At 44.2% G+C, this 14,677-nt stretch overlaps 1 protein-coding gene across 1 annotated transcript; it reads right to left on the bottom strand.

The window, feature by feature from the left end:
- Window positions 1–4,297: 4,297 nt before the first annotated feature.
- Window positions 4,298–6,400, bottom strand: LOC111748592 (transcription elongation factor A protein-like 4). Its single transcript, XM_023541168.2, has one exon. The coding sequence runs from the start codon at window positions 5,833–5,835 to the stop codon at window positions 4,768–4,770; it is 1,068 nt and encodes a 355-aa protein (XP_023396936.2). The 5' UTR covers window positions 5,836–6,400; the 3' UTR covers window positions 4,298–4,767.
- Window positions 6,401–14,677: the final 8,277 nt, after the last annotated feature.

Here is a 14,677-nt window from a genome sequence, read left to right as displayed (position 1 = left end):
AAGGCATAAACAGAATACAAAATATTACCAAAAATGGCAAAGAGAAACCAGATAACTGGGAGCTCCTAAAAATCAAACACCTATGCTCATCTAAAGACTTCACCAAAAGAGTAAAAAGACCACCTACAGACTGGGAAAGAATTTTCAGCTATGACATCTCCGACCAGTGCCTGATCTCTAAAATCTACATGATTCTGTCAAAACTCAACCACAAAAAGACAAACAACCCAATCAAGAAGTGGGCAAAGGATATGAACACGCACTTCACTAAAGAAGATATTCAGGCAGCTAACAGATTCATGAGAAAATGCTCTCGATCATTAGCCATTAGAGAAATGCAAATTAAAACTACGATGAGATTCCATCTCACTCCAACAAGGCTGGCATTAATCCAAAAAACACAAAATAATAAATGTTGGAGAGGCTGCGGAGAGATTGGAACTCTTATACACTGCTGGTGGGAATGTAAAATGGTACAACCACTTTGGAAATCTATCTGGCGTTATCTTAAACAGTTAGAAATAGAACTACCATACAACCCAGAAATCCCACTCCTCGGAATATACCCTAGAGAAATAAGAGCCTTCACACAAACAGATATATGCACACCCATGTTGATTGCAGCTCTGTTTACAATAGCAAAAAGCTGGAAGCAACCAAGGTGTCCATCAACGGATGAATGGGTAAATAAATTGTGGTATATTCACAGAATGGAATACTACGCATCGATAAAGAACAGTGACGAATCTGTGAAACATTTCATAACATGGAGGAACCTGGAAGGCATTATGCTGAGCGAAATGAGTCAGAGGCAAAAGGACAAATATTGTATAAGACCACTCTTATAAGATCTTGAGAAATAGTATAAACTGAGAAGAACACACACTTTTGTGGTTACGAGGTGCGGAGGGAGGGAGGGTGGGAGAGGGTTTTTTACTGATTAATTAGTAGCTAAGAACTGCTTTAGGTGAAGGGAAGGACAATACTCAATACATGGAAGGTCAGCTCAACTGGACTGGACTGGACCAAAAGCAAAGAAGTTTCCGGGATAAACTGAATACTTCAAAGGTCAGCGGAGCAAGGGCGGGGGTTTGGGGACTATGGTTTAAGGGAACTTCTAAGTCAATTGACAAAATAATTCTATTATGAAAACATTCTGCATCCTACTTTGAAATGTGGCGTCTGGGGTCTTAAATGCTAACAAGCGGCCATCTAAGATGTATCAATTGGTCTCAACCCACCTGGAGCAAAGGAGAATGAAGAACACCAAGGTCACACAGTAACTAAGAGCCCAAGAGACAGAAAGGGCCACATGATCTAGAGACTTACATCATCCTGAGACCAGAAGAACTAGATGGTGCCCAGCTACAACTGATGACTGCCCTGACAGGGAGCACAACAGAGAACCCCTGAGGGAGCAGGAGATCAGTGGGATGCAGACCCCAAATTCTCACAAAAAGACCAGACTTAATGGTCTGACTGAGACTAGAGGAATCCCGGCGGTCATGGTCCCCAAACCTTCTGTTGGCACAGGACAGGAACCATTCCTGAAGACAACTCGTCAGACATGAAAGGGACTGGACAGTGGGTAGGAGAGAGATGCTGATGAAGAGTGAGGTAATTATATCAGGTGGACACTTGAGACTGTGTTGGCATCTCCTGTCTGGAGGGGGGATGGGAGGATAGAGAGAGTTGGAAGCTGGCAAAACTGTCGGGAAAGGAGAGACTGGAAGGGCTGACTCATTAGGGGGAGAGCAAGTGGGAGAACGGAGCAAGGTGTATATAAACTTATATGTGACAGTCTGACTTGATTTGTCAACGTTCACTTGAAGCTCAATAAAAGTTAATAAAAAAAAAGCTAGAAATTGGAAATAACACATGATCCAGCAATCCCATTTCTAGGAATATATCCTAGAGAAATAAGAGCCATCACATGAATAGACATGTACACATCCAAGTTCACTGCAGCACTATTCACAATAGCAAAAAGATGCAAATAACCTAAATGCCCATCAACAGATAAATGGATAAACAAACTATGGTACATGCACAAAATGGAATAATATTCAACCATAAAGAACAATGATGAATCTGGGAAACATCTTGCAACATGGGTGAATCTGGAAAGCATTTTGCTCAATGAAATAAGTCAATCACAAAATGACAAATATTGTATGAGACCAGTATTATAAAAAACCCAAGAAAAGGTTTACACACAGAAAAAAAAAAAAAACAAGAGGGAGGGGAGAAGTGGGGAGGGGAAATCACTAACTAAATGGTAGACAAGTTAACTTTTATGAAGGGAAAGGCAACACACAATACAGGGGAAGGCAGCACAACTTGACCAAGGCAAAATCATAGGAGCTTCCTAGACACATCCAAACACCTTGAGGGTCCTACTTATTGAGGTTGAGGGCTGGGGACCATGGTTTCAGGGAACATCTAGGTCAATTGGCATAACATCGTTCATAAAATGTTCTACATCCTACTTTGGTGACTAGCATCTGGGGTCTTAAAAGCTTGCAAGCAGCCATCTAAGATACCTCTATGGGTCCCATTAAGTTCGGAGCAAAGGATAATGAAGAAAGCCAAAGACACAAGGAAAACATTAGTCCAAAGGACTAATGGACCACACGAACCACAGCCTCCACCAGCCTGAGCCCAGAAGAAACAGATGGTGCCCAGCTACCACCATTGACTGCTCTGACAGGGATCAAAATAGAGGGTCCTGGACAGACCTGGAGAAAAATATGGGACAAAATTCAAATTCACATAAAAAGACCAGACTTTACTAGTCTGACAGAGACTGGAGGAATTCTCGAGAAAATGGCCCCCGGACACCCTGCTAACTCAGAACCGAAGCCACTCCCAAAGTCCATCTTTCAGCCAAAGATTAGGCAGGAATATAAAACAAACAAAAACACCTAAGAGGAACATGCTTCTTACAAGTATATGAGACCAAATGGGCAACACCTGCCCAAAAGAAAACATGACAAAGCAGGAAGGGAAAGGAAAATTAGACAAAGGACATGGAGAGCCCAGGGTGGAAAGGGGAAGGGGTAGAGCACTGACACATTACGGGAATTGCAGCCAATGCTACAAAACAATTTGTGCATAAATTTTTGAATGGAAAACTAATTTGTGCTGTAAACTTTCACCTAAAACACAAGAATTTTTTTTAATGTAGATTCTGATTCAGTATATCTGGGGTGGAAATGTAAATTCTCAGCAGGGGTTCAAACCTGTTGGAAGCCCTGTTTCTAACTAGCTCTCAGGTGAGCTGATGCAGTTGGTCCATGGACCACTATTTGAGTAGCAACACTGTAAAAATCACAAGCGTAGGTATGTGTTAAAATAGTAAGGCAGAGCCTGGCAGGAGTTTTCGGGGAGGGAATTTAAGGAAAAAGGAATCAAGTAGGCAACACACTGACAGGTGAGGACATCACATTGTGTACTACTCAGATTTTACCCTTGCCCACCCCCTCCCGTACCTGAATCTGGAGGAAAGATGGCTGTGTGCAAAACCCACTTACAAATCAATAAAATACAGAAATAACTGTTTGCCTAAAAAAATAACATAAAAGCTATCAGGGGCCCAATTATCACTCAGGTGTTACCCACTTGGGTAAGGGTAAATCTAAAGTGAGGGAAAGGGCTTTATCCACACATGTAGATGTCATGTGGTAGGATGGAGTGGGCTTTGGCTCGCTGGGGACTCCAGGGAAATCAACAGAACTTTGTCACCCTGAGGACTCCAATTTATCATCAGCATTGGAAGCCTTAGGAGGGTGCAGGATCCATGAGAAGGCACACAGTGCCCAGCAGATATGGCACTACCCAGGGTAGGGTGGCGTCCCCCTCTCAGCTACCTGGACTTATTCCTGGCCACAGGTGAGACCTCCCTCAGTCCTCCCCTAAGTGTCTGATGGGGTTCCGGTTCTGCTAGTGCAAGGGAGGGGGTAGGAGCCAGCCCAACACAGCTTACATACTCAGTACCTCACGTAATCTGCTCGGCAGCCCTGGGAGGCAAGTAGTATCCTCATTTCGCAGATGACAAGACCGGCCCTTACAGCAATGGGTCTGTAATAACTTCCAGGTAGATTCCTCCCAGAAGTCCCAGAAGTAATATGAGTTTTCCCTATCATGTTAAGTTCTGACAGGAAGAATTTTAAGTATCTCCACTGTTTTCATAAGTTCACTGGACAGCTGATTGCTTTTTGTGTATTTTTGATCCAAGTTTTTTTTTATCTTTAATTATTTCTTTATGACAAAGTTAATCTGTGTTCTTTGGGAGAAAAATGGATAGATGAGAGAAGGAAAGGAAAGAAATTCCCCACAATCTTCCAATTGAGAAGACCACTGTTAACCTTTTAGTGGACAAAACTGTTTTCCCTGTACAAAGATATCTATAGAAATTTATGTTTTGGCTTTTTTTTTAACTTTGTTTTTCAAAAAATGGGCCAGGTAGAACTCTAGCACCTTTTAAGAAACACTAACACACGTACATATGATATCAGCTGCTTTATTTTTCAAATAATCACGAACCTTTCTTCCATGTACATGGGTGAGAATCCCCTACTGAAACACAGAGCACTACAGTCTGGTCAAAAGGCTGCTGGTAACAGGAGTGACACCTAAAGCGTAGTATCAGGATAGGTAAAAGCACAGAGCCTGGCAAATGCCTACCAGGGAAATGCAAGGAAAAAGAAAGCAGGGTTGGCAATGTTCTAATCAGTCAAGTCAAAGCAGACTTGAAATCCAAAGGCACTACAGGGAAGGCTTGTCCTCAAAGTCCCTTGGTGGGGCCTTAGAGGCACCTTTGATTGCCCCTGGGCACTTTGGGTAGAAGGGATTCTGAAAACATTTTTGCATCCTTATAAAGTCCCCCAATTTCTGTCTGTTTTTTTTTACCTCATCTTCCACCCTAGCCATCTCATCGAATTCTCTTATCATCTCCTCGTTGCTCAAATGCCTATCATGTATGGCCTCTTTATATTCCTTAAGGTACTGACCCAGCCCTTTGTTGGTTTTTCTTTTTGCTTTTTTGGGTACATCATCCTCAGCTGGGCGCTTTCCTGAAGCCCTAGTTTCACTCTCTGGATTTCCTTCTTCTTTTGGCTTTCCCTCGCCCTCCCGCTTTCCCTTTTCCTCACCCTCCAGCATTCCCTTTTCCTCACCCTCCAGCATTCCCTTTTCCTCACCCTCCAGCATTCCCTTTTCCTCACCCTCCAGCATTCCCTTTTCCTCACCCTCCAGCATTCCCTTTTTCTCACCCTCCAGCTTTCCCTCTTCCTCACCCTTAGGCTTTCCCTCTTCCTCACCCTCCAGCATTCCCTTTTCCTCACCCTCCAGCATTCCCTCTTCCTCACCCTCCAGCTTTCCCTCTTCCTCACCCTCCAGCATTCCCTTTTCCTCACCCTCCAGCTTTCCCTCTTCCTTACCCTCCAGCATTCCCTTTTCCTCACCCTCCAGCATTCCCTCTTCCTCACCCTCCAGCTTTCCCTCTATATCACCCTCTGGCTTTCCCTTTGCCTCACCCTCAGGCTTTCCCTTTGCCTCACCCTCAGGCTTTCCCTCTATATCACCCTCCAGCTTTCCCTCTTCCTCACCTTCAGGCTTTCCCTTTGCCTCACCCTCCAGTTTTTCCTTATCTTTTAGCATTTCCTCATCTTCTGTCTTTGCCTTCTTTTCTGTCTTTCCCTCATTTCCTAACTTTTCCTTGTCTTCCAGAGTACCAGCTACTTCTGGCTTTCCCTTAATCTGTGGTTGTTCTTCATTTTCCATCTTTCCTTGGTTTTCAGGCTTTCCTTCATTTTCACTGCAGCGTTTTTCCATGTTGAGATTCTCCTCCTTTTCCTGTCCTGGGGGTGTGGGGGGGGACAGGGGAGATGGGAGGAGACAGGAGGAGAAAAGGGAGACTGAGGACTTAGGAGTGGAGGGCAGGTCCGGATAGTTCTTGCATCTCTGCCCTCCTGAGGGTTTCCTTAACCTGGCCCGGCCTCCAAGTGTGCCTTCTGCCCACCCCTTACCCCCTCCCCACCTCCAATTCCTCTTCCACACATGAGCCAACCCTTTCCCAGGCAGGCCCTGTCACCATCTCTACTTCCAGAGTGGGAGGGTGTGTATGTGTATGAGTTGGATGGGGGGGTCCCCAAATTCTGCCCAGCTCTTGCCCTCCACACTCCCCCCAGCCCCAGGTCTAGTCCAGTGTCCCCTCTCACAGACCTGCACAGCTTCTGGACAGGTTTCTTTTCCTTCTCTCGCTTTGAAGAGTGCTGGGAACAATAGACACCCAGACCTGCAGACAGACAGGAGGCAGGGGCAGGGCACTCGATGGACACACAGCAACAAGGGTCCTTTCCTGAATCCGGGCCTCCTCACCCAACGATTCCCTCCCCCATCTCCGCCCCCCAGCCGCCACATCTTTTCAGGCATCAGAAGACAGACCAGGATGTTTTCCAATTTTTGAGTTTCATTGTCCCCCTCCCCCGGAGGCAACCTGCTCCACCCCCACCCCCTTTTCCCGGAGGTCAATCTTTTCCTCTTAGGCGCAGAAAGCGGGGTGAGAGGTATTTCTAGAATCTATGTCTCACTGTCGCACTGCGGGGACGCCCCCTCCCTCCATTCCAGGCTCTAAAAGGGATGGAGGGCACAGAGGAGGGACGTCGAGAAAGCGCTGCGGGGTCCTCGCTCACATCTGTCCATGCCAGCTCCCCATCCCTTCCCCTACTGCCCCCTCAGGCTGTCCCCATCTTTTCCCCTCCCCCCCCAGGTGTACCCCTCCCTTCCCTTGCCTTCCCCCAGATGCTCCCTGTCCCCCCCAGGTGCTCCCCATCCTTTCCCCTCCCACTCCCCCAGATGCTCCCCATCCGTTCCCCTCTCCCACTCCCCCACCGCTGCTCCGGAGCCCGCTCCCACCCCCATACCCCCGCCCAGGTCCGCCAGCGGCGCCCCAACCACGCTGACCTGCGGGACCGGGCAGGCCGGCGCCTCCTCGGCCGGCCGCAGCCTGCTCGCCCGCTTGCCCGCCTCCGGGGCCGCTCAGGGAGCTGTTCAACCAGCGCCTGACCGTGCGCTGACAGGGCGGGCGGGCAGGCGGGCGGGCGGGCGGCTGCGGGGTCTGCTGCCCACGTAGGCGCCCGCTGGTCACGTGGGAGCCGCGCGTCACCCTCCGCTCAGGGGGCCCCCTGTCCCGCTCCCCTTTCCGCGACCCTACCCCTGCCCCTGAGTGATCGGGGGAGCTGAGAGAGCGGGGGAGACCAAGAAGAGGAAAAAGAGGAGAGCGAGGCTTCCTGATCCCAGGTGCTTTACCTGGCGCATCTCAGGTCTCAGCAAGGCAGCCCTCTCAGACACCCCTCATTGCCAGATGTGACAGCTGAGGCACAGGGAGGGGACCTGACTTAAGGCGTGCTCAGCTCCCGAGCGCCACAGGCAGCTTTCAAGACTAGCTCTGCCTGACTTCAGAGCCCAGGTGGTGGTGCCTGCCAGGGAGCTGTGCTGTCCCCTTGAGTGGTGTGTTCCTCGGGGTTTTGCCCTGGGCCGCCTCTCCTCAATCCACGTGTTCTCCCTCCCTGGGTGATCTTGGTCACTTCCATCCGAGTACTGATGACTCCCAAATCTGCATCTCCAGACTGTCCCAGTCTCTTGAGTCTCAGGCCCGTTTTTTGTCAATTGTCTATTGGACATCATTGTCGGTATGTTCCTGAGAGATCTCAAAGCCCCTATGCCCCAAACTGATTTCACCAACTTCCCTCTCCCCTTCTACATTCGCCTCTCTCCACATCCTAAACTTACCCTCAAACAGTTCACCAGTTTTCATCTCCAGAGAATGTCAGACAGCTAAAAAACAAAACATTGAAACATTTTTTAATATGGACTTCAGAAGCACAGATTAATCATAATCTTTGATTCGCAACACTTTCGACATGAACTATGCTGGTTTCTCCTTACTTTCTTTTTATGGTTCATGCTCTTGAAACCATCACCCAACCCAAGAACTAGAAAACTGCCAATCAATATTTTAGTTGCTACTGTGTAGTGCCATATATATGTGTGGGTGTATGTGTATGTGTGTTCATACACATGTGTGCATGTGTGTTCATGTGTGTATGTGTGTAAATTTGGACTAGAGTTTATATTTTGATTTGAAGAATACCACACCTTGCTTGCACGGTTATGAATTAATGTGTGTAACATAACATAATTCTGATTATATTTCAGCTACATGTTTCTTAGTTTAGTAAAACATTGATTTTACCACCATGCTCTGCTACACCAAAATGTGTATTCACATTATCACCATAAAACAAATAATTATATCCTCAATGTTGAATTTTTAACTGAATTCACAATACCGTTGATAACAATACTAGATGTTTCCCTTTCACCAGTATGAATTTCCAAAATAGTATTATTATTCCATGAACATTATGAAAGAGCAAATCACTATTGGAATTAACTGATTTTCTGTTTTAATTATCTGATAATACTGATTTTAAACTGTCACCAATAATTGTTTAATAAGTTCTGCTAATGGAACCAAGATATTAATGGCTATCACTCCTGTTTTTGACCATACACACAAAAACTTGAAATTAAAAACTAGAATAATTAAATTAGAAGAAAAAAAATCATTTGATTGAAATTAGGATTTCTGCTCCACAGAAAGAGAAGTCAATGCGACTTTTGCATCTGTGTTCGCAGGTTGACACATTCTTCTTAAGATAACTATCACCTTCTGAAGTGTCTGCTAAGGCTTTTCCAGCACGTTTGTAGCTTTTGGCTTTCACGAAGTCAGTGATATCACTACAGTCCCCTTGGTGCATAGTAAGTGCAACTACTTTGTGCAAGTTAAATGTTTATCATAAACTTTGTTAAGAAAAGGAAATTTGGTACTTAATTTTACATTAAATTTGCACTTTCATTTCTTATTGTGAAATAGAAAAGAATTATTCCAAATAACATAAATTGTTGTAGAATCATAAAAAAATAATAAATGACAAAACCACTATAAGCAAGAATGTTCATGCCCCCACAAAAGGGCAGCTCAATCTCTGCTTCCCACACATATTTTACATGCACTTAACCTATAATTTTCCATGTTTCTCTGTGTGAGGTGCAGAAATCAATTTGGCTTTTTGTTCTGGGCTCCTGAGAGCCGGACCACCTGGGGGCCAGGTATTGACTAAGACTCCTGAACCATGATGTGAGTGGTCATGGCCATGTTGTGAGGCCAACAAAGGCTTTGGAAGATGGAGGCTCAGTGAAGCTTCTGAGTTGGAGAGAGAAAACATCTGCTCTCGGGAGGGTAAGCAGGTTCTCTGTGGACATGGAAGCTCTGCCCTGGGACTCCTCACAGACCTCACTCTATGTATCTCTTCATTTGTATCCTTTTTTGTTATATTAAAGCTTTTATCTGATGTATGGTGTCTCCTGTGAGGTCTGTGAGCCATTCTAGTGAATTATTAAACCCAATGGAGCAGGGGAAGTCAGCCAGTCTGAAGTCGGGGGAATCATGTGGACCCCTGAACTTGGTGCTGGTACCTACTGGCCCAGTCCTTGGTGACTGAAGATGACAGAGAGAAGTGGCCAGCCAGTCTGAAGTGGAGGGAGTAAAGAGGGACTCCCAAGCTCTTGGTCAGTACTCACTGACCCAGCCCTGGCTGGCTGTGGGAGCTGCACGGAGCAGCTGAAGTCTGAATTGAACAGGGAAGGAAAGCTGAGATTTCCAAACAATGCAGCCGATGTGTGGAGTGGGATTTGTTATCCACCACACAATTTGGCATCAGAAGTGAGTGCTCTTAGTTTCTCTGGACTCTTACACATAAGTGGCACAGTTGGCAGGATCTGCCAGAGCGGCCACTCACTGTCACCCTCTGACCCTGTTTTCTGGTCACCTAGCAGCTTCATGCAATTTGGATGTCTATGGCATGTGTCACGGCCCAACTATCTAATCACCAATGACCAGCAGAGATAGCAACATCAAATACTGCTCCCACCACCTCCCAAGACAAAAGGAGTAAATTCTCCCTAGTTGCTCCTGTATAGATCTACTTGATGTTAACAAGAGTGCCTTGCAGAATGTCCTTGAATGGAAGATGTTAATTATGTTTAATTAGGAAAGAGTCAGTAGAGCAGACTGGTTATCACTACTCACCGCAAATGCATCTCTCATACTACCAGATAAAACCATGTCAAAAGTGCATGTAAAATGCTGAGGTCTATGATAGGCTGAATAATGGCCCCCAAAGATATCCAGGTCCTAATCCCTGGAACCAGTGAATATTCGCTTATATGACAAAACAGGACTTTGCAGGTGTGATTAAACTAAGTATCTTGAGATGGGGAGATTACCCTGGATTATCCAGGTGGGCCCTAAATGTAATTACAAGTGTTTTTATAAGATGAAGGCAGAGGAAAATTTGGCTACAGAAGAAAAAGGCAATGTGATGACAGAAGCAAGATGTTATGCTGCTAGCTTGCAAGGTGGAAGAAGGGGCCCAAATCTTGAGAATGCAACTCTAGAAGCTGGAAAAGGCCAAGAAAGAGATTCTGTCCTAGAGTCTCTGCGGAGATCACAGCCCTGCCTACATGTTTGTTTTGGCCCAGTGCAACTGTAAGAGAATAGTGTGTGTGTTTTTTAAGCTATCATGTTTGTGGTTATTTGTTACACCAGCAATAGGAAACTAATACAAGGTCTACTAAAACCTTTGTGGCTTACTTTAATGCAAATATTAGTAATAATAATATTTTGTTTAAAAATGAAAAATTCTGGACATATGTTAAACTAGATGGAATGGCAGATCAACAGGCAATGATTAGAACTATTCAGGGTAAACTATTACTAGCCTAGAGATAATCCAGGTAAAGTCACTAGCACAGTTCCTGGCACATAGCAAAGATTCAGTCAGGTGAGTTTCCTTTGTTCCAAAGACAATCCTTCTTCTTCTATTTTTTTTTTTTTATAATTGTAGATTCACATACAATTGTAATAAATAACACAGAGAGATCCTTTATGCCCTTTACCCGTTTTCTCCCAATGTTGACATCTTGTGTAACTACAGTACAATATTGCAAGTAGAAAATTGACATTGATACAATCCACTGATCATATTCAGATTTCACCAGTTTTACATGCACTAGTTTGTCTGTAAGTGTGTACTTAGTTCTACACAACTTTATTGTCACATTGTAGATTCTTGTGAACGCAACCACAGTCAAGGTACCATCACCACAAGGGTCTCTTACGCTACCTTTTTATAGCCACGGCCACCTCCCTCGGTCACTCACTTCTTAGCCCCTGACAATCACTAAACTCCATCTCTGTAATTTTGTGATCGTCAAAAACCAAAAAAAAAAAAAAAAAAACCAAACAAACTCATTGCCGTCAAGTCAATTCTATCTCATAGCAACCCTATCGGCCAGGATAGAACTCCCCCATAGAGTTTCCAAGGAGTGCTTGGTAGATTCGAACTGCTGACCTTTTGGTTAGCAGCTGTAGCTCTTAACTACTATGCCACCAGGGTTACAGTGTTACTTAAATAGAATCACCCAGCATATTTGTTCTGTCAATAGTTTGTCCTTTTTTAGTGATGAGTAGTATTCCCTAGAAAGTACGTACCACCGTTTGTTTAACCATTCACCCATTGAAGGATATTTGGATTGTCTCCAGTTTTTAGTTATTATGAGTAAAGTTTTGTGAAAATTTGTGGACAGATTTGATTATATCCTGGACGTTTTGAATATCATATTATGAGTCTCTTAGATTCTATTTAATCTTTAAGGCAATCCCCCCATTAGGTGTAACTATAAGGCCCAATGTTTATGTTCAGCTTCCTACTGGACCCCACTGACACCACCCCAGCAAAAGTAGAGTGCTGATTCACACGGCATCACTGCAGACTGTTGGGGTGGGAGTTCAGCTCCTGCTCAGCCCTGCTGACACCTTTCTGGTGAAAGTGGAGCACCAACTCTCACCACCTTGTTGCCTCTGAGTGGGGGTGTAAGATTAGCTCCCTGCTTCCCTGCTGGGCCCCACTAACTCCTGGGAAGGGGAGGGGGAGAAGTAGAGTGCCAACTATCCCCAATTCTGCTTCATTGATGCTGGATGAGGGTAGAGACAGAATCATGCATTTTTAGCTGGACTTTTTCTGCACAGGTGAGGTTACAAAAAACATTAATATTGAAGGTCACCATTTTTTAGCATTTACAGTGTATCAGTTTATTATTCCTATGATGTGACTGTTAAAACTATTCCTTGGATTGCTCTCTTCTAAAAAGTCAACATGCCTACTGAAATAAGATTTCATTAATCACCACAATGTTCCTAAATGGTTGGAAGAGTTAGGAGGTTTTACACTCCTTAAAACATGAAGCCATTGTTATGGATTGAATTGTGTCCCCCCAAAAAATGTGCGTCAACTTGGCTAGGCAATGATTCCCAGTATTGTGTGATTTTCCACCATTTTGCCACCTGATGTGATTTTCCTATGTGTTGTAAATCCTACCTGACCCACTGGGTGGCTTTTTATAATGTTAATGAGGTAGGATTAGAGGCAGTTATGCTAATGAGGCAGGACTCATTCTACAAGATTAGGTTGTATCTTGAGTCAATCTCTTTTGAGATGTAAAAGAGAGAAGCAAGCAGAGAGATTTGGGGTCCTCACACCACCAAGAAAATAGTACCAGGAGCAGAGTGTATACTATGGACCCAGAATCCCTGTGCTGAGAAGCTCTAGACCAGGGAAAGATTGATGACAAGGACCTTCCTCCAGAGCCAACAGAGAGAGAAAGCCTTTCCCTGTAGTTGGTGCCCTGAATTCAGAATTTTAGGCTCTTAGACTGTGAGAGAATAAATTTTTTTTGTTAAAGCCATCCATTTGTGGTATTTCTGTTATAGCAGCACTGGATAACTGATACAGCCATGAAAAGGATAGTGACTTATCCAAGGTCCTATAGTTGGTGGGTGAGGACATTGATGGTTCAGTGGTAGAATTCTCACCTTCCATGCAGGATACCCATGTTCGATCCCCGCCAATGCACCTGAAATGAAGCCACCATCTGTCTGTCAGTGACGGGTTACATGTTGCTACGATGTTGAACAGGTCTCAGCGGAGCTTTCAGACTAAAATGGACTAGGAAGAAAGGCCTGACAATCTACTTCTGAAAATCAACCAATGAAAGCTTTATGGATCACAGTGGTCCAATCTGCAACTGATCATGGGGATGGCACAGGACAAGGCAGCATTTCTTTCCATTGTGCATGGAGTAGCTATGAGTTGGGATTGTCTCCACAGCAGCTAACAACAACATAGTTGATGGTGGCTGTGGCATCGGGACCCAGATTGTCTGGCTCTCCCTCCAGTGACCTATCCAGCAGATCTATCATTGTGTCTTCTCTTTTATGATCTCTTGGGTTTCTGAATTTCAAAAAAATTACGGGCACTCAACTCACTTGCCTTTCTGATATTAATCTTAAGGGTTAAAGAAAGGGACATGAAAACCCACTCACCAGGTAAAGACCATAAAAAAAAAGGTGATGTTTTTCTTTCACAGCTCAACTCCAATAGAAAACTCATTCTGCATCCCGAAAATGACACTAAATCTTACATATTTTGAAATATTTTTCTTTCTTTTATCTTTGCTAAAATATTTCTAAAAGGTATTTACCATACAGTTATATTGTTTATTTTATAGAATGTCAGAAAATAGAGCACAATATTGCTTAATAAAAGAAGAAGGAATTATCTCGCATCAATGAAGGTTGGTGTATGAATTGTAACTACAGACAGTTTTGCTGAGAAAGCCAGAGAGTACAAGGGTTAGATGACTGCTTCCAATGCACTGTCTCTTTCCTTGCTCTCATTTACCCTACTTTACCACATCAGTGTCAAAATATGATTGGATAGCGTCTGTATGAATTGTGCCATTTATCTAGGAATAATGTGTGTGTGTATGGTAAGCGGTGGGGTGCAGTGAAAAGGATCACAGGGCCCCTAAAAGGAACCAAGAGGTAGAAACAATTTGAGTCTGCCCTCATCATGAAAGGCTCTGGTTGTTCATCTACTAAGCACCCGACTCCATTCTCTCTCATTGGTCTGTCTGTAGTAGTTCTCAGTAGATGCTTCTTGAGTTAAGCTGAACATTGGGTATATTTTCAGATCTGTTTTTACTCTTTATGTACTCATTCAGAGAAATTATAAATAATATAACAAATGGAAAGAAGCAGACATTCAGTAAGGTAAGCTTCCATGTTGTCGTTGTTGTTAGGTGCCATCGATTCGGTTCTGATTCATAACCATCCTAAGTACAACAGAACAAAACTCTGCCTCGTCCTGCACCACCCTCACAATTGTTGTTATGCTTGAGTCCATTGTTGCAGCCACTGTGTCAATCCATCTTGTTGAGGGTCTTCCTCTTTCTCACTGACCAAACATGATGTCCTTCTCCAGGGACTGGTACCTCCTGATAATATGTCCAAAGTAAGTGAGATGAAGTCTTGCTATCCTTGCTTCTAAGGAGTTTCCATAGTTCCCTACAATACAAGGATTCTGCCTTTTTGGTTTTATTCAGTTTGGCTTCCTGCCATGCACCACTGGGCATTTAATAAATAATAATAAAAAGTTTCCATGTTTATTACATTCCTACCAAGCAGATTTCTAAAATGTTTGTACTGGGA

Source organism: Loxodonta africana, chromosome X (genome assembly GCF_030014295.1).
Source record: "Loxodonta africana isolate mLoxAfr1 chromosome X, mLoxAfr1.hap2, whole genome shotgun sequence".
In the NCBI taxonomy this organism is placed as follows: Eukaryota; Metazoa; Chordata; class Mammalia; order Proboscidea; family Elephantidae; genus Loxodonta; species Loxodonta africana.
Note: the sequence above shows the minus strand (reverse complement) of the source record. Positions and strands in the feature narration are given on the sequence as shown.

What these genes read in the sequence shown, in the direction of transcription:
- LOC111748592 (XM_023541168.2), bottom strand. Translation starts at nt 5,835, where the DNA reads ATGGAAAAACGCTGCAGTGAAAATGAAGGAAAGCCTGAAAACCAAGGA.